Source organism: Pararge aegeria, chromosome 24 (assembly GCF_905163445.1).
Source record: "Pararge aegeria chromosome 24, ilParAegt1.1, whole genome shotgun sequence".
Taxonomy (NCBI): domain Eukaryota; kingdom Metazoa; phylum Arthropoda; class Insecta; order Lepidoptera; family Nymphalidae; genus Pararge; species Pararge aegeria.
In genome coordinates, this window is record NC_053203.1 from 12,125,738 (window position 1) to 12,146,018 (window position 20,281).

Consider the following 20,281-nt stretch of genomic DNA (forward strand, 5'->3'; position numbering starts at 1 on the left):
TATATGTATATTATAAGTATTTATGTATTATATTCATAAAGATATTCAACAGCTATCTTAGTACCCATAACACAAGCTACGCTTACTTTGGGGCTAGATGGCATGTGTGTATTGTCGTAGTAAATTTATTTATTTATTATTAATGACAGAAAGTGTAACGAGTAAAAATCTTTATACTCTTTGCAATAAAAGATTTGTACTAAACTAAGTTTTTTCTTACTGTGCAAACAATTTTTTCATCACTTTTTTGTAAATAATATTTTAAAATGAATAAATATTAAAAACTAAGAGTGCAAATCTCATGTTGTTTCATTTTTTTTTTTACTAATTTTACAGTAATTAAAAAAAAATATATATATTGTCGAAAATTGTCTTTTTCTATTTTTCAAACGTATTTTACACTAAAAAATAATAAAAAGATAATTTACATAAAAGGACAAGTAAGAAAAAGTGAGTATAGATACATTATCTACATTGGCTTTACGAATTGAAGTACCCTTGGCGTTTTGCAGCTCAAGTCACGCAATAGGTTTGTACTTACATACCTATCTATACATGTACAAACTTATACTGGTACATAGCAGTAAGTATGTGACCTTCAGCCAGCTAATATCTACAATATAATATATCACAATAACGCTTTAAATTATTCTTGGGAGGTACTAATCATATAACTGGACTACTACACCGTCTGTCCGTATTAAATTGCTTCATAGAAGTGAGAGATTGAGTGGACTTCAGTTCCTCGGGAGAAAGAGGTCTCCCTCGGAACTCGTTCTCAATCTCTTGTAAAGTTCTGTCCTTTGTTTCTGGCAAGAAGAGCCACGCGATCACCAGACAGTATCCCACCACGACTGCGTACAAAACATACGCTCCATGAATACCAAAATTTTTGAATAAATATGGCACAGTCTTCACCGTGATGAACAGGTTTGATGACAGGAATAGGACACTAAGACCGCCAGCAAGACTTCTGTATTCCAACGGAAATACTTCCCCAGCTATGATAAAGGGCAGAGGAACCGTGCCAGTCGCTATGGAGAACATGTGTATATGAATGAGAGCAATCCCAATAGCTGGGTGATCAAATGGCAGAAGATTATGACCTTTGCAGTAGGTGTAGGCTGCTGTGGCCAAAAACGCAAACAGATTTATAGCAACGGTTATAAAAAGCATGGTCCTGCGCTTGACTTTCTTTATCACATAAACGGCCATGGTATTCGAAATAATCCTCTGGATATCAAGGGTGATCACCATCAGGGAAATGTTCGCTCCAGTCCCAATAACATTCGCGAAGATATCCATTGTATACGCGGCCAAAATATTTGCACCGGCCCACTGTCCTAATGTGTAAATGTGGATCATTATAAAAATGGGTTTGTAGAACTCTTTTTTCCGCATTGTCGTGTTCATGTACGCTATATTACTTCTAATTTTCTTCACAAAAGTGTCCGGCAAGTTTGCGAGTGCTTTGGCTTCTCTTATAAATCTGCTCGCATCTATCATTTTTTCTAGCTCATCATCCTCCCCGTCCCCTCTCAGCCATCTGAACACCTTCCTACACTCATCGTATTTTCCTTGATCAGCCAGCCAACTAGGTGATTCTGGAGAATATATCACTATCAATAAATCCGCGAAAACGACGAACGCGATCACCAAAGCAGTCACTTGCCAAGACAGAAAGGATCCCAGGGAATGGACAAAAAGAACACCCGTCGCTATCGTTAATGATATGACCGTAAGAAATGCTCCTCTATTCTTTGGGCTGGTGTATTCTCCGATTAACACGGGGCCTAAAGAAGCACTCATTCCCATGGCGAGGCCTTGGAGGAATCTTGCGACGAGGAGTATAGTTATGTTTGTAGCGAGGATGATGCAGAACCAGCCAACGATCATTGGCACTAAGCTGGCCAGATTTGCAGTTCTTCTGCCGTATTTTGCCATTATGGTAGGCACTATGAAATTACCGGCGACGAGGGCGAATCCCAGGATTGCAGCTGGAAGGAAAAAGACAGGCCAAATCTATCATATTATTTCATTTATATGCTGTCGTGCGTAATTAATTAATTATCATAATAATACCGATCTCAGGATACTATTCTGTCCGTTGCATAATCCCCTATTATATAAATATTCTTATAAGATATAAATATTCTTTATCCAAAGTATGCTTATTAGCCTAACAATTATGCTTTTGTGTTCACTTTGTTTTCATTTATTTTGTATATTAATAATTGCGGACCAAGAGGGCGGCCTATGGTAACTGGAAAACCATCGCTTATACACAGCGGATAATTTCGTTGGTCATACAAGGAACACGTCCTGCAGTACTTCAGAACACGTACTTCCCTATATACATCCACCTCAGGCGTAGATGTTGAACAACATCGGCAACAACGCCCTTCCGACTGAAACACAACATTGCAACAATGCTGCTTAGCTTAGTATGTCCCCGGGCGAGCTCTGTCACACAAAGCTCTATTACTACTACACTTTACTTTAGAATGCAAATTCTTTCGCTAAAGCTTCCAATAATATGTAGAATTATTAAATGACATTGTTACCTATCCAAGAGCCAGAGGTGTCGTCTATAGGAATGATGGAGTCAGGTTGTCGGAGCTGGGGCAGCAGTATGGCTGCGAATCCCATCACTAGGCCATGAGCAGCCATGTTCAAAGATACTCCAAGTGAGACGAAACACTGAAAATAAACAAAGCTTTATTATAAAATTGTGTTGAGAGTCAAACGTACATTCTGTTAAGATCTTCAAAAAGTCCTGGATTTGTCGATAGACCGTATAGGTCGTCCCCTAGGGGTGGCAGCGTTCTAGGGGCCGTAGATTCAGAGGACTTTGACTTGATGACGGAGGATCAAAGCTTCCTGTTTTCATAATGGTTTTTATACTAATACGTTAAATCCCTGAAGAAGCCCATGCTTCATGCTTGGCCGTAGGTATGGCAGTGGAAGTGACTATGGGTGTGGCTGTGGGTGTGGTAGTGGGAGTGGATGTGGTTGTGGCTTTGGGTGTGACTGTGGGTGTAATAGTGTGAGTGGCAGTAGAAGTGAGAGTGGGATTGAGTGTGGGTGTGTAAGTAGGAGTGGAAGAGTGTGTATATTGCTAAGGGTATGGCAGTGAGAGTGGTCGGGGCCAAAGATTTTTTTAAATTTATAGGTTTTAAATTTAAAATTTTATTCTATTATATACATAGGTATATTTCTGAAATTACATTGTCTATAACCAGCAAAAAGCAAACACGTGTATGATGTCACTAAGATTTTGCCTTTCTTGATGTATAAATTAGGAAGAGGTAAAACTTTTAAGGTAAAGTTTTATAAGGATTTTTACATAAACGGCAGGCGCGTGGATTGTCGGCAAGGAACCGACAGAAAAGCACAATCACGACTTGGTTGTTGGCATTAGGAACGTTATGCGTTTTGCACTCATATCCTATATCGATACCGGAGCATCCTTATGATATGACTTCTTCTTTTTTAACTCCCGACGCAAAAACAAGGTGTAATAAGCATGACGCGTACGTCTATGTGTTTCTATCTGTGGCATCGTAGCTCCCGTAGTGGTGAACCGATTTTGTTTTGGTTTTCTTTGTATGAAAGGTGATAAGTCGGGAGTGTTCTTAGCTCTGTTTGATGAAAATGGCTAAGATGTCTAAGATGGCCGCGGCTACAATATGGCGGCTTACACCATTTTCAAAACTCCCTCACTATGGGTATCAAAAGAGAAGACATCACTAGTGTCGGCGGGAGATAATATTTTATTGAATTTAGTTGTTATCCTTAACTCCATTAACTTCCCATGCAAGATTATATCAATTATCATAAGTACCCACCTCAATGTAATTCGCAATCGTTTTGAAGTATTTATCGTTTATCCTAACTCTGATAAGACCTTTTGTGATAAGGTGAAGGTAAGAATGGGTATCATGATTGTAAGATGCCACTGTGATAGGTATTTTGTGATAATGGCGACAGTGTTACCATGGCGCGACTTTGCAAAACTAAATTCAAATTCATTTATTTCGAGTTAACACTTTTGAAACGTCAAACATGTCTGTTTGTAGTGACTCTACCACCGGTTCGGAAGGCAGAGTCTACCGGAATAATCCGGCAAGAAACTCAGCAGTTGCTCTTTTTTAATATCGTAATCTATACTTATAATAAAACTGTAACTGTATAACTTACAAAAGTTGTGTGTGTTTTAAGCAACTAAAATATCGATGTTGGAAAACAACTAAATTGTTGATGATGGAAAAGAGCAACTGCTGAGTTTCTTGCAAGCTTCTTCTCGGTAGAATCTGCCTTCCGAACCGATGGTAGAGTCACTACAAACGGACAGACTTGACGTTTCAAAAGAGCTTATATTGAGCCTACTTGAAATAAATGAATTTAGAATTTTGAATTTTATCACTTGACCAACGAGAGAACGAGAAAACGGTTCGTGCTGGGATTCGAATCGGCCCCCCCGTTTGTGAAGTCGAAGTTCTAACCACTGGGCTATCACCGGCCACCGCTTCACCGTTTCCAGTAAAATATAACATGGCATTAAATCACGGTAATTATACTCATGGCTTTTACTAAAAAAGAGGCCTGTATTTTTTTTTATTTTGCGTGCGTGCGTGTTTTTTCTTCTGTATGATACCTTCAGTGGCGTACACTGGTTTCATTCCAGGGTATATGTACAGTGGAAAGATTGCAACAAATGCCATAAATCCTCCTCCTATTCGAGTTATACATCACTTTTAGGGTAGGCAGTACTTTTGTGCATGTATGAAGTGCACTGGATACCTTCATACTCCATCATTAGGTTTTTACACTGCCAATTCCGATTACTGCTTATCGGTAATCTCAAATACTGATACTATGTGGACAAAGAGGTCAAGTTCAGTACAAAGAAGTGGGTTACTCGGCATCTGGCGATATCTTAATGGACTAGATAGATTGTCTGACTATTGAAAGTTTTCTGAGATCGACATTAAGGTTGGCGGGTTTTAAAGAGTTATAGTATAGCTTGACAAGTGAGGAGATATCATCTAAACCGCTGGACGGTCTTTTGTAGAGTTCTGCGGACCATGTGTGACAAGTGACTTCCTGTATCGGTGATTGAATGAATACACTTTTATGGCGTAGTGGTGAGAGCTGTGTTATGCGTGGAGGTCCCGGGCTCGAATACCGGCAGGGGAAATAGGGCAGGACAGTTTGTAAAGTGGGAGGCTTTGGACGTGGCTAGTAAGCATAACGTGTTAAAGGAAATTTTGCTACAGTTTCTGTACCTACTGTCTTAAAACCATACTTAGTTAGTATAGAAAATGAATAGTAAAATTTCTCGACATTACATTTTCTCTTACTTAAAATAATATGATAATGGAAAAGTAAAAAAAGTCAGGCAGTCAAAGTCGCGGGTAATAAGAAATTTAAATATTATAGCATGATAACAGCTTATGTAATTCGATTACTGCATTGTTAATGTATATATATATATAATAATTAATACAAGATACAAGTAATTAAATTTATTTATTCTTTAAAATATTTGTTGTATAAATATACCTAACCTAAAATAAACTATTTAAAACTAAATAAAATCTAAAACGTCTTCGAAACCACCGCGATAGATATAGATACAATGGAATGTCATTTTATGGTGGTAATACGGATATCAGTATAGCCTATTTTCTACCTAACTACAGCGAAATAAAAAGAACGCGTATGGATGTATCATTATTTTTATTAAACGTAAGCTTATAGAAAAGTCCTATTATAGTATAAAGGACTACGTAAACGATAAAAAAGCTTGGGTGTAAATTATTGCCCCAACCAGGTTGCTCTTCTAATAATTTAAAATGACATTGTGAGATGGTGATAACAAAAAAAAACACCCGGCTAAGTTTGTTGTGGGCTTCTTCTTAGACCAGGACGCGTTTGGAACCCTCGTAGTTTTAGTTTTAAGTTTACGAATGTGGTTATCGCCATCATCTCACTACCGTGTAATTCTTATGTACGCATCAAAAGTGCCACCAATGGGCCTACTTGAATAAAGATATTTTTTACTTTGACTTTGACTTTGACAATACTTAGAGAAGCGGTGATAGCCTAAAGATTTACTCAGGCTTTACTTTCGTAGGGCCGAGTTCAAACCCCGTCGCGCCACTCTAACTTTTCTACTTTATAGTAGGTATCATCATCATATCAACCCATTACCGGCCCACTACAGGGCACGGGTCTCCTCCCACAATGAGAAGGGGTTAAGGCCGTAGTCCGCACACCTTTGATAACATTATCGTGAACTCTGTCTGCCAGATGACTGATGAATATTTTAATGAATAATATACATAAATACTCATTATATACATATAAACCACCAAGCCACTGAAAAGCATTCATGTTCATCATACAAACATTTTCCAGTTGTGGGAATCGAAACCACGGCCTCGGACTCAGAAAGCAGGGTCGCTGCTCACTGTGCCAATCGCCCGATTATAATATACTTACTAAAAAAACTATGTTAAATTTTTAATAATTATATTTTTAGGTATTACTTTATTACACGCTTTTTTTTTCTTATTAATTTATATTTGTCAGATTTTTTCAAACTATTCTTAATTCAAATTTATTTTTCGTTTTTTAGTTTGGTCTTCTATATCAAGCGGATTTTTTAGTTTTTTTAAACTATACTACTAACTAATAATATCTCTTGAAACAAACCTAATAGGTGTGGCTATCCAGGTACCGACTTCGCATTACGATTTCCTAGAAATCAAGTACGTAGGTACCTACTTTTACCAGCAGTTATACAAGGCCATTATAATTTCATGTAGATATCCTACATAGCTTAACTTTTCTTATAAACCACTAACTGTAATGACTTGACAATATATTTATAAATTAGTGTCATCTGCCTATCGTCTGCGAAATGTACAGAAGTAATTCGTGGGATTGAGTGTACGCTTTTATAATATGATTCCTAATGTAATTTTGGACCTACCAATGCATAAGTTTAAAGAATATGTAAAATGTTAACAGTTGATGTTGAAAAAGATCAACTGCTGGGTTTCTTGCCGGCTTCTTCGCGGTACAATCTGCCTTCTGAACCAGTGGTAGAGTCACTACAAACAGATAGACTTGACGTTTCAAAAGCGCTTATATTACCTACTTTAAATAAATGCTACTTTATTTAACTATAAGTACCTTTTTTCAGTGCAATCGGAAATTCTTAATCCAAGTACATAATATAAACGTATTATCCATAGTTATCTTTGAAATCTATGGTAGAGCCAGTACTTATGTACGTACGTCAACAAATAACACACGGGAAATTATTATGATTGTCTTGTTGTAATTTACCTTCTGTTAGGATGAATGCATCAAACAGTATAATCTGCAAACTGCTACTTAAAGACCCACTTGAATAAATAGGTATCTATTCGTAGTAGTTACCTTAACAGTACTAGTTATGCCTTGTGGTTTCACTCGTGTTACATTGGCCTAGCGGATTGACAATATAAATATTGACAATTTCTTTCCTAATACTTCAATACGCACATAGGTAATATAATTGACAACCAGCTGTTGTCCGCATTTATATATTTACAAATGGTTCGTTATTCTGGGATAAAGTACAGCCTATTCGTAACTCTTCATTCTTTATTCCTTTCGAGTTACGAAATGCCAAAAATAAAATTCGTTTGGTTGCTTAATTAGGGCCCTAAGGAAGGACAAAATTATAAACAAACAGGATATAATATTGACGTCTAGGCGGGTAGCCACAGACCTTAGGTCCCATAATATAAATCTTTCACTATCTCCTAAACTGTGGGACAAAGTCGTATCTTGTTTTTCAACATAATGTCTTTAAATAATTAACTCAACTTTTTTTTTAAAGATTTGGTAATGCTAGTTAACTCAACTTTTTTTTTTAAGATTTGGTAATGTTACGCTGAAAAATGACATTTAAATATTTTTTCCGGCATAAGAAGACCAATCAAAAAAGACCATTTTTTTAAAAAACGTAGTGTTTCTTTTAAGACAGCGAAAGCGGATAAAACAGATCGCGAAAGTATTTTTTCTCTGGGTTTTTTGGTAGAAATATCATTATTGCTGTCCAAACCATTTATTCTTATTTTACGAAAATGCAACAGAGTCTTTATTACTTCCGGATAATATGGTGAAAGAATTATTAAAATCGTTTCAGTAGTCTTTAGTAAAACTTGAATACAGTGAATAATATTAGTATACCTACTAGCTATTTCAATTTTTTTTTTTGCTTTAACACCCGGTAAGGGCAAGGAAGATTTGTGATGGAGCCTAGGTCACCTATCATCCACCATTTTTCTATTATTTAAAAATCGTATTCGCAAATAATTCTTTCTAAAACGGATAGTTAACATTAATACATTAATATAAATACAAACAAAAAATATTCTTGGAGAAAAACTTGTAAAGTGTCACGATTTAAAAAGGAAAAAAATCTAAATGGCTGACTGTAGGTAAGCCAAATTCTTCCTTTAAATGTATGTATGTGTATGTCACACATGAGTCGTATAATAAATGTATCAGTCTAAATTTTTCATAATAACCATATATTATTTTACACCTATTTTTATGTCGACAAAACCATAATCTCACACCTTTTAACTTTTTATCAGGCTGCTTGTAACTACATACTATCTATTTATACTCTATGTATGCAGGGACTCCGATTTCTGATTCCAAGACAGTGGGCTCGATTCCCACAACTGGAAACTGTTTGCGAGATAAACATTAATGTTTTTCATTTTTTGGGTGTTTAGCTGTATATTACAAGTATTTATGTATATTATTTATGAAAAATATTCATTAGTCATCTTAGTTCCCATAACGTATGCTACGCTTACCATAGGATTGGATTATTTAGTGCATTAGGTGCATTACCTTGCAATTGAATATTTCATTATTCATTGCAACACAACTAAATAAATAGGTAAGCACTTACCTATTTATTTCACATTCCTATTCATTAAATACTTTTAATAACAAATTAAACACATATAAAATTGCAACATAAATAAGCATAAATAATCGAAAAATGTTTAGAAAAACATTAAAAGACTACTAGGAATAAACAGAATATAAAACTTTTAATACCTGTTTCTTGAAAGGCGTAATCCATGATTCACTTTTCCCCATTTTCAACACAACACGAACACTTTTATTTAATTGAACAAAATATAAAACACTATTATATAATTTAACAAAGTTTTGAGCACATTTATGTTATCTGTCGCTAACTTGCGAGCATCGTGTCCACCTCCCACCGCTACCTGGCTCTCAATAAGTCAACATGTCACGCTTCACAAAGCATTATCGGGTATCAATATGATAAATACATTTCTGAGTGTTGTATTTGTCTGTTGGTGTTAGGTGGTACTTCTTAGTAGAGTCGCCAGGAAACTTGAAATACCCGAGACAGTACTTGTCTCGGGTATGTATATATATATATATATATTTCCATAGTCATAGACAAATCTACTTATTTTCGAAAATTGAACTTAAAATAGACCTTAATTGACTTGTAGTTAGGTCGTATATTCAGTAAAATCTTCATTCCAATAAAAATGTTAATGTGAAATAAAATGATAAAGAAGAAGAAAAAAATATAAAAATTTGTAGATTTTTCTTGAAAGCAAGATTATGGTTCGGGTCGATCCAAATTTTTGTTATAAATCCGGCCACCCTACTTCTCAGCTACTATTTGTATGGAGGTTTGCCAAATCCCATCTAAAATAAGACTAAGTTCATTATCAAAAGTGACTGTATTACAAAACGTCGATTCGATCAACGCATCATCGTGATTCTCCCTCCTTCGATGGCGACCACCATCATACAAAAGCCCCAAGTTCCCGTACCCATTATATTGCCTATAACACAAAAAAATCCGAAAAGTTAAAGGAGGTAGTCGTCGTTAGAATCGCACTCATTTCAACAGCGAGGGAAAACATCGTGAGGAAACCTGCATGCCAGTTCTCCTAGTGTTCTCAAAAGTGTGTGAAGTCTACCGCACAGGGCCAGCGTGGTTGACTACGGCCTTAATCCCTTTTCATTGTGGGAGGAGTGGCCTGTGCCCTGTAATAGGTCGGTAATGCTAATGGGTTTATATGATGACAATGATGATAATAATAATATTTTCTTTTTTTTGCAACTCGGGTCCATTTTTCGTAATTCAGCTTACATGACTTCGCTATATATACATGTTCATTAAATTTCTAAATAATGAATGGATGAATGAATGACACTTTTATTGTACACCAAAGAAAAAAAGTAGTTACAAAGATATAAATACATATAAAGAGAGTACAATTTGGTGGCCTTATCGCTACATAGCGATTTCTTCCAGGCAACCAATGGCGTAAAAGGAAAAAAATAACTGTAATAATTTTAATTGAACGGCCGATTGGCGCAGTGGACAGTAACCCTGCTTTTTGAGTCCACGGCTGTGAGTTCGAGGCCCTCCGTGTAGAAAGTATGACAGTAAGCTTTAAACGGCGTACAATGCGAACCATCTATAAAATCCATTGAGACGCAAGCACGAATGCATTCGTAATAGACACCACCGTTGTTTTCAATGCCAAAACTGGGTACATGCTGCAATTCTCAGGATTATTGAGCAAATTGCTGGATGCATTTACAGGGATCGATTTTTCGTTTAAATTTGTAAATAGGAACTGTTAAAATATTTGAATAGGTACAGCGTCCAAATTGGGGGCATTTCAGAAATAGTTTTTTTCTAACTTGGTTTAGAAATACCATTTTTTCAAGCGGAAATCCTATTTTTACTAGAATATTATATAGCATATGTTACTCTTGGATGAAACAACTTTCTGCATATGTTGTTATGTTGTTCTTGGATTAAAAAACTTTCTGGTCGTAAAGAATAATTAAAATCGGTTCAGTAGTTTCAAAGTCTATCGACTACAAGTTATCAAATATATAGGAAACGTTTAAAATATGTGAATAGATAGGTTCCATGGTAGGTTATTCACATAAGGGTTTTTTGACCTTATAATAGGTGGAAAACCGTCGTCTATATACAGCAATACTTTGCAGGGTATGTACATATGTGTATGTACAGTCCAAACCCCTAGTGGTCGAGGCGACCACTTGTACCCCCAAACCCGACAACAAGTTCAGTCGGAGACGTCCGAACACGTCTTTGACGACCCAGACGAAGAAATGGCTCCCGATAATGTGTTCCAAAAACACACTCACACACAGTCTACACAGCGTCTTTGCCGGCGAAAACGAGGGCCCCAATTTCTGACGTCATTTAGACTTGGGCCCTTACCACGGTCACGGGGGCATTCGGACAAACCATAATTAGTCCAAAAGTCCACAAACTGGCTTCAGACCGGAATAAAGCAATGATGCTTGGCGGCAGAAATAAGCATGGCGGTTTCCCGACGAGCTCTGTCACGTAATGCTCTACTACTACTCGTTTACGTTTTTGTATAAATTTGAACTCTGAGAAAATACACAACGGTTTGACGAAATGCACAGTTAATATTTCAGTTTTCCTATTTGCTGTGCTATAAGGTAGTTTATACACTCCTTGCATAGCCAGAGGAAGTAGTATCGGTTTAGCTATTCTGAACAAAAGCTCGAACGAACAAAACAGACAGACAAGACGTCGTGGAGCCTATAGCCCAGTTTAAAATTCATGGTAAGTAATTAAATATGATTGAAAGGCAGTTAAGGTTACAATACCGCGAAAAATAATTCTTACTAAAAATCTTGCAACAGTAAAACTTTTTTGCCTTTCATACTTAATAGAATGTTTCGTAAAAAGTTCAAGGTAACAAAAATTTCGCCTGACCAACTGAATAAAGTGGTCCATACACGGAGCAATCTGTGGCAAAAAAAAAGTGTTACATTTATTTTTGGGATTTTTGTTTTATATTTTTGTTTGATATTTTAATTTACTCATTGTATATGTTTACAAAGGTGTGTTAGCCTGAACAATAAAAAAATATTAGTTTACGTTAGTAATAAGAACTTATTATATCTATTGTTGACCAAGCAAATGTCCCACTTGCAGGGCATGCAGGGAAGTCGTACAACAAATAGCCGCCCTGTGTCCATAAACCTGTTTATATATATATAAACAAATATCTATATTTATGTGTATATTATATTTGTATGTCATCATCATCATCATCATCAAATCAACCGATAGACGCTGCTGAACATAGGTCATTTGTAGGGAGTTCCAAATCCTACGGTTTTGTGGCGCTTGAAACCAGCAGCTACCTGCGAACCGCCTAATGTCGTCCGTCCACCTCGTCGGGGGTCGACCAACGCTGCGTTTACCAGTACGGGGCTGCCATTCCAGCACCTTGTGATCCCAACGTCCATCCCTCCTCCGAACTATGTGCCCCGCCCATTGCCACTTCAGCTTCGCGACTCGTTGAGCTATGTCGGTAACTCTGGTTCTTCTACAGATCTCTACATTTCTGATTTTATCACGTAGAGAATCAAACAATCGCTGAAGGACTTTTAGTATCCGATACTAGAGTTCTGCTGTTATGCCGTCGTCACCCGGCGCCACGCCATTCTTAAGCTGTTTGAGAGCCACACTAATCTCGTATAGGCTGACGTCCGGGATATCTTCGGTATAGTGTCGAGTTAATTTGGATCCTTGGCCAAATCCTCAACAGGCGTCTGTACTGTGGTGTACAACTGTCCATAAAAGCTCTCAACCTCACCCAAGATTTCAGATTTGGAAGAGATGAGACTACCATTGTTAGTCTTCAGTCGCATCAGCTTGCTCTGTCCGATAGACAGATCTCTAGCGAACACTTTAGAGCCTCGGTTTTGCTCGATGGCATTTTTGATACGCTCTGTATTGAAGTGCGGCAAATCACAATTCTGTGATCTAGAGATCTGCCTATTAATCCGCCGGTAAGCGGACGCGTCTGCTGTAGACTGTAGTCCCATCTCTTGCCTCTTCGTCATAAGCTTGAGTGTATTGGTTGAGAACCTATTGGCCTTGTTTCTACGGTATGTCTTGTAGAACTTGGACCCGACTGTTTGGACAGTTTCAACTAGCCTGTTGTTAAAATCCTCCACATTGTCGCAATCTGCTAGGCAATCAAACCGGTTCTGTAGTTCCAGTTGAAAGCTTTCGGGGTTTTATTTGTATGTATATAATAATATGTATTTAATTGAATTTTATCACGTGTTATTTTATTCTCTACCATAAAGGTTTGTCTGGAGGAGATCGCTTAAACCGATAAGACCGCTATTGCGCATCTTATATATTTTTATTGTTTTTGTTATTTCTTGTTTTCACTTTTAATTTATACAATAAAAAAATTATCTATCTATCTAAACCTGAGGCCACACCTACGGCCACGAGCAAAACACAGCAATGCTTGGCGGCAGAAATAAGCATGTAGCAAGTACTTCTCCGAACAAGTTCTGCTACAAAATGCTTTACTACTTACTATTAAAAAGGAAATTAAAAACATTATTTTAAATTTATCTTGTGAACAGGCGAATGCTAATAGTGCAATTTTAATATCGTTATCGTGTCAAGTCAGACAGCGGAGGCTGGATACTATTTGGCGCACGCATAATATCGCGTCGCACGAATTTTCACGTGGTCTGAAAAAGGTGTGGGTATTAGGGTAGAGGCGACGAGGCTCGGAGATACGAAAATAGATAGACGTACCTACGTCGTGTTGGAGCTTAGTTTAAACATCATAATTAGTAATTAAATATGATTGGAAGACAGGGTTCACTCATTAGACACTTCGTCGGTCGACAAAAGCGCGACAAAATCTAAAATATTTTAGGTAGCGTTTGTTTAGTTTAGTAGCCTGGAAGTGATCAGTTTAAGTGATAAGCCTTGATTGGTAATTTTGGACCTACCAATGCATAAGTTTAAAGAATGTGTTAAATCACATTTATTACAGAGAGATTATTATACAATTGATGAGTTTCTTAATGACAAGGTTGCTTGGAAGCATCTGGCTCCGCTTTCATCTCTCACAAGATAGAAAAATGAATGTTAAAATGTAAATTTTTGATGTTGTATAAGAGCATAAGCTGAGCTTCTTCTCGGTAGAATCTGCCTTCCAAACCGGTGGTAGATTCACTACACACGGACAGACTTGACGTTTCAAAAGTGCTTGTATTAGGCCTACTTGAAATAAATGAATTTTGAATTTTGAATTTTTGAATTTTTTGCACGTAATATAATTAAGTGTTTCCTATGTTCTGCAGTTGTTTAAATAAATAGAGATATATATATATATATATATATATATAAAAGAAAGTTGTGTTAGTTACACCATTTATAACTCAAGAACGGCAGAACCAATTTTTATGATATTTAATATTTTGGATCCCTCTTAGACCGGAATAGGATAATAAGTATTAAAATTTAACATTCATCCGAAAAAAATGATTCGCGGTACGAAGTTCGCCGGGACAGAATTGTAAGAAAGTAAAGAATAACTGAGTGTGTATTGATTCCATTTTTGAATTAAACTTACTGAGTTTATTATAAAGGTCTAGCACATCACCACATAATAGCATTATCTGATCAAACCGTCGAACAGACAGTACTTCAAATTACTGTTTTCCACGACAAGGCTTCCCCAGTTTGAGGAGTTCGTAATCCATAACAAACGCTCATGCGCACTGCGATCCTTGCTAAAAAGAAAACTACTTACTTTTTGACGGAGGTTAAAAAGAAGGCTCTTCGCAACTTGACGGTTATGCGGTATTTTGAGTAAATATTTAGAAGGGTCTCATAAACATAGTAGTAGAGCTATTTGTGACAGAGCTCGTCCGGGGAAGTTCTATAACCTTGCTGATTTGACGGCCGACTAGCGACCCTGCTCTCTAAGTCCTAGGCCGTGGGTTCGTTTCCCACAGCTGGAAAATGTTTGTGTGATGAACATGATGGTTTTTCAGTGTCTGGGTGTTTATCTGTATATTATAAATATTTATGTGTATTATATTTATAAAAATATTACCCATAACACAAGCTACGCTTACTTTGGGGCTAGATGGCGATGTGTGTATTGTCTACTTATTTATTTATTATTTCTGCCGCTTAGCGGCATTGTTTGCTTAACACCTACGTCTCAAATTGATGGACACAGGGCGGGTAAACTTTGCATAGGAGCTTAAGCAGGTCACGTTAGTTATATCCCATTGTGATTGTGATTGTTATAGTGATTGTGATTGTGATTGTGATTGCGATTGCAATTGCGATCGCGATTGCGATTGCGATTGCGATTGCGATTGCGATTGCGTTTGCAATTGCGATTTCGATTGCGATTGCGATTGCGATTCCGATTGGGATTGCGATTGCGAGTGCGATTGCGATTGCGATTGCGATTGCGATTGCGATTGCGATTGCGATTGCGATTGCGATTGCGATTGCGATTGCGATTGCGATTGTGACTGCGACTGCGACTGCGATTGCGATTGCGATTGCGATTGCGATTGCGATTGCGATTGCGATTGCGATTGTGACTGCGACTGCGACTGCGACTGCGACTGTGACTGCGACTGCGACAGGGCCTTTTTTTTTTTTTTTTTTTTTTTTTTTTTTTCGTGGGGAAATCCTCATGGATACCACTACACCACGGGGAGGCGCAGTGGTTATGCCGGACTCTTACCGACTAAAACCCCACGGTGTTCCAACTCATCGCCTGGTAACTGGGTCATGGGAACGCTTTCGCACACAACCACAACCCAGTCAGCGGTGCCTACTGAGGCAGGCACTTCCCTGTAACAACTTCGGATACTGCTGAACACCACCGAAGGCAAACCAGGAACACGGGGTATGCCTTTCAACTCGAGGACCAAACTCCGACGGGCGACAGAATCCCCGTATCTATCACCCGGAGGTCCTTCTCAAGGGGGCAGACGTCGGTTGTGCGCCATCTGTCTACGCCCGACTCTTCTGCGGCGGAGCGGATTAGAGTCTACATCGTCCTCTCTCAACCGCTCGGCCAACTCCTTCTGCACCATCACATCCTCACAGAAGGAGACCACTGCTGACTGCGACAGGGCCTGCGACAACGTATATACATAGCAAAATGGTTGTAAATGTTGATGTTGGAAAAAAGCTGAGATTCTTGCCGGCTCTTCTCGGTAGAATCTGCTTTCCGAACCGGTGGTAGAGTCACTACAAACATACATACTTGACGTTTCAAAACTGCTTATAAAGTAGGCCTACTTGAAATAAATGAATTTGAATTTGAATTTATGGAATTTTACTATGGGGTAATGCTGCTGATATTGGCACTATTCTCGTGCTGCAGAAGTTCGTGCGATCTATAAAATGGGTCCGAGATAGTCATTGAGAGATAAATTTAAAGATGTTAACATAATGACAGTTTTTAGCCAATACATATGTGCACAAAAATATATCTAAATTTAAGAGAAAATGTGACTGCAATAATTTGAACATTAGAAGCAAAAATAAACTTGCAGTGCAATATACTAGACTACATAAAATAATTAATTCATTTTAAGGAAATTGTATACAATTTTACAATAAATTACCAGTTGATATATTGGAGATGTCTCTGAAAAAGTTCAAAGTTTGTATTAAACGTAAGCTTATAGAAAAGTCCTATTATAGTATTAAGGACAACGTCAACGATAAACATGCTTGGGTGTAAATTATTGCTCTAAACAGATTGCTTCTTTAATTAGTTTTTAAAGGACAATGTGAGATGGTGATAACAAAAAAAAATAACAACCGCCTAAGTTTGTTGTGGGCTTCTTCTTAGAGCAGGGCGCGTTTGAAACCCTCGTAGCTTTAGTTTTAAGTTTACGAATTTATTTATCGCCATCAACTCACTCCTATGTCATATTTTACATGTAATGTACGCATCAAAAGTGCCATCTATGTGCCTATTTGAATAAAGAATTATTTGACTTTGACTTTGACTTTCACTATGGTTTCAGATATATCGTGATGAGTCAATATATAGGTGGAAATCTCTTATCTATATATATAAAAATCAATGACACTTTTGGTTGTAATTTTATAACACAAGAACGGGCTATTAAATAAATGGTTTAATACATTTTTTGTAACTTAGGTATATATTCAATAAATGGCGGATCATTTTGTTAATGGGGCCAAATTGACAAATTTAAATTTCAGATGGGGATTGTGCTGTCAAATTGGAACTTTTTTTAGTGTTGACAGTATCAGCATGTTGTTATGTCATTCATGCGGTCATTTCATTTTGGACATGCTTCGATTAAAGGATATTGTTTTTAATATGATTTCAATAAGAAATTCATCAAATTCAAGCTCGCTGTATTGATGATGATGTTGATGTGTTTTTACACATTTCTAAAAGTATGCATCGGTAGGTCTAGAATTACCACAAGAATCATGTTGTAAAAGCGTATACTCAACCCCACAGAGAACTTCTGCGCCTTTCGCAGACGATATGCAGATATCACTAATTTATGTCCGTTTCTGTCAAGTTGATGCATAATATCAGCTTTTTGTTTATAAAGAGTTATGTTGTCTCACAAAGACTATCTATACCTACTTATAATAAAACTGTAACTGGAAGATTTCTGTACATTTAATATATTTTGAAAATTTTGACCCCCTGGTCAAAATTTTCAAAATGTTTTTTAATCGATACTGAGTCCAAAATGAAGATTGAGGAAGAATCCTAAATTATTTCCTACATTTAATGAAATTTATTCAAACAGGAGGGGCAGACCATATCCTAAATATAAACTTTGGGTACCAACAAAAAGGTTGGCTGTCTTCTCAAACAATTCATTTTGTAAGGCTATTACTATGTACAATAAACTTCCGGACTGTCACAGAAATCTACCACTAGTAAAATTCAAGCGAGCAATTTTTGATACTCTCAACAAATGAAACTATTATAGTGTAAAATAATACCTTAGTGACAGCAATATACCTATTTAGTTAACTTTTCCAACTGTATAACAACATCTGTAACTGTATTATTTGACTAATTAATTTAAAATGACATTATTACTTATTTCTGATTATGGTATTTTTATTCTTTAAATTGTAATGTAATTTATATATTTATTCTTTTTTTTTATAAACACTGTCACTGTCTGTGACTGTCGATTGTGAAGGGTATGTTTAATGAAATGTGTACTTGTTATGTACCTACAATTTGGCAAATAAATAAATATTATTATTATTATTATTACTATGTATTATTAAAACAGATTTTTATTGAATTTTTGTCCGTCTGTCTGTCTGCCTATCTGTCTGTTCCGGCATCACGTGAAAACTACTGAACGGATTTAAATAAAATTTGGTATAGTTGTACCTGATATTCCGGGTTAACCGGAATCCAGGTGTAGGATACTTTTTATCCCGATAAACAGTAAGTTTCCTTCGGGAAATACGATGAAATTTTTTATCAATTTTACTTCATAGCTCCGTTAAATTTGAATCGATTTTAATAATTCTTTTTTATGTGAAGATGTGTACTATTAAGCATGTATTGTCTAATTTTCATGAAGATCTGATGAATATTGTCGGAGATAAAGGACACAACTCTTTACAGATAACAGCACGTCGCTAGGCATATGGGACAACGATCGAATGCATGCGTATCCTGGAATAGCTCATATAGGCTTATTTTTATCCCGGAAAAGCCAACAGCTCCTACAGGATAACATCACTATTTTTTCCACATTTGTCTTTCAAAATCCGCGCAACGGAGTTTTTGATTGACGTTTTGACCGCGCTAATCTCAGAAAATGCTGTAACGATTTCGATTTTTTTTTGTATTGGTAGTATCAATTAAAGCTATATAACATTACGCTACGACCAATGGCTACCATTATTAAAAGTCAACCAAATAAAAGATATTGGCGTAATTATGGATAGTTAATTGAGTTTAATACCACATATGGATAATATGATTAAAAAATCTTTGGAATTCTTGGGATTCATCATTAAAAATACAAAGGACTTTAAAAAGTCTTCTACCAAGCTAGCACTATTTCATTAGATTGTACGAAGCAAACTTGAATACTGTTCTATTGCATGGAGCCAATTTTATCAAATACACATGAATAGGATAGAGAGAGTCCAGAAGAAGTTTTTACGGCACCTTGCATACAAGGACAACATTTTAAAAAAGGTCAGTACCTACGCTGATCTACTGAATGTATACAAAGCGTTGTCATTGTCTGATCGCAGGGACTTTATTGATCTCAATTTCCTGAAAAGTAAACAGAAGAATAGACGGAAGGATCGATTGCCCAAATCTGATGAGCAGGGTGCGATTGGCGGTACCAAAGCATAATGCAAGGTCGCATATTATGAATAAGCTAACGTTTAGACCTAGAATCGCTACATCTGGGCAGATCCACTCCATTGTGTAGAATAGTAGCTCCATTGTGGCTTGGATATTTATCGACACTCCGCCCCGTGTTTCAAAAATGAAGTCAAAAAACTTTTAAAAGTACGGCAAGATTGTTAGTCAATTATTTACATTTTTAAATTTTTTTTTCTTGTATATAATAATAATAATAATCATTTATTTCAGGCTTTACCCATAAAATTTAAGGTCAGTTACGACATAAAGTTTAATGCAATTAAAATAAATACATGTCAAAAATAAATAAAACTAAATTAAATAAATAAAACGAAATAAAATCTAATCCAAATAAATCAATTCAAAAATCAAATTTAAATAAAAAGAAGATTAAGAACAATCCCTTAATACTGTCTAAGCGGCATTGGTATTGCAACGCGCCTATCACAGCAATGCCGGAGGTAATGACAGTCCAATCATCTTCAGAACTGTGTTGGAGCTATTCCGCACCCGCGCACCAAAGACGGTTATGTAAGTACCTATTTTAGGGTTTTTTTTTCTCTCTTTTTCATTTTAAATTTCTTTTGCTTAGCGGCTAAATATCACAAAATTTGGTGGTAAACAAAGATTGTCTTTTGTATTATGCTTGAGTTAGCCTTTAAGTGGGGTGTACAGCATTCTAAAACAATTGTTGAATGTGTGCATATATTGAGATAGGTTGTATACACGTTGGCTTCCTAATAAATAAATAATAATTTTTAATGAGAAATGTTGCAAAAACTGCAATAAATATCTTTTTTGAGAGCGTGTGAACATAAGACTACTTTTTGAAGTTGACTCATTCGCGTACGAAGTCGCGCGGGTCCACTAGTATATATATAGATAAGTAACACTTTCTTTAGTGAAGAATATTTTCTTGAATG

The 20,281-nt window shown here is 36.5% G+C and overlaps 1 protein-coding gene across 1 annotated transcript; it reads right to left on the reverse strand.

The window, feature by feature from the left end:
• Positions 1-415: 415 nt before the first annotated feature.
• Positions 416-9,304, reverse strand: LOC120634627 (facilitated trehalose transporter Tret1-2 homolog). The gene is made up of 3 exons (XM_039905359.1): positions 9,139-9,304; positions 2,565-2,700; positions 416-1,997 (listed from the first exon to the last, which is right to left on the reverse strand). The coding sequence occupies exons 1-3, from the start codon at positions 9,178-9,180 to the stop codon at positions 667-669; spliced, it is 1,509 nt and encodes a 502-aa protein (XP_039761293.1). The 5' UTR covers positions 9,181-9,304; the 3' UTR covers positions 416-666.
• Between the last annotated feature and the right edge of the window lie 10,977 nt (positions 9,305-20,281).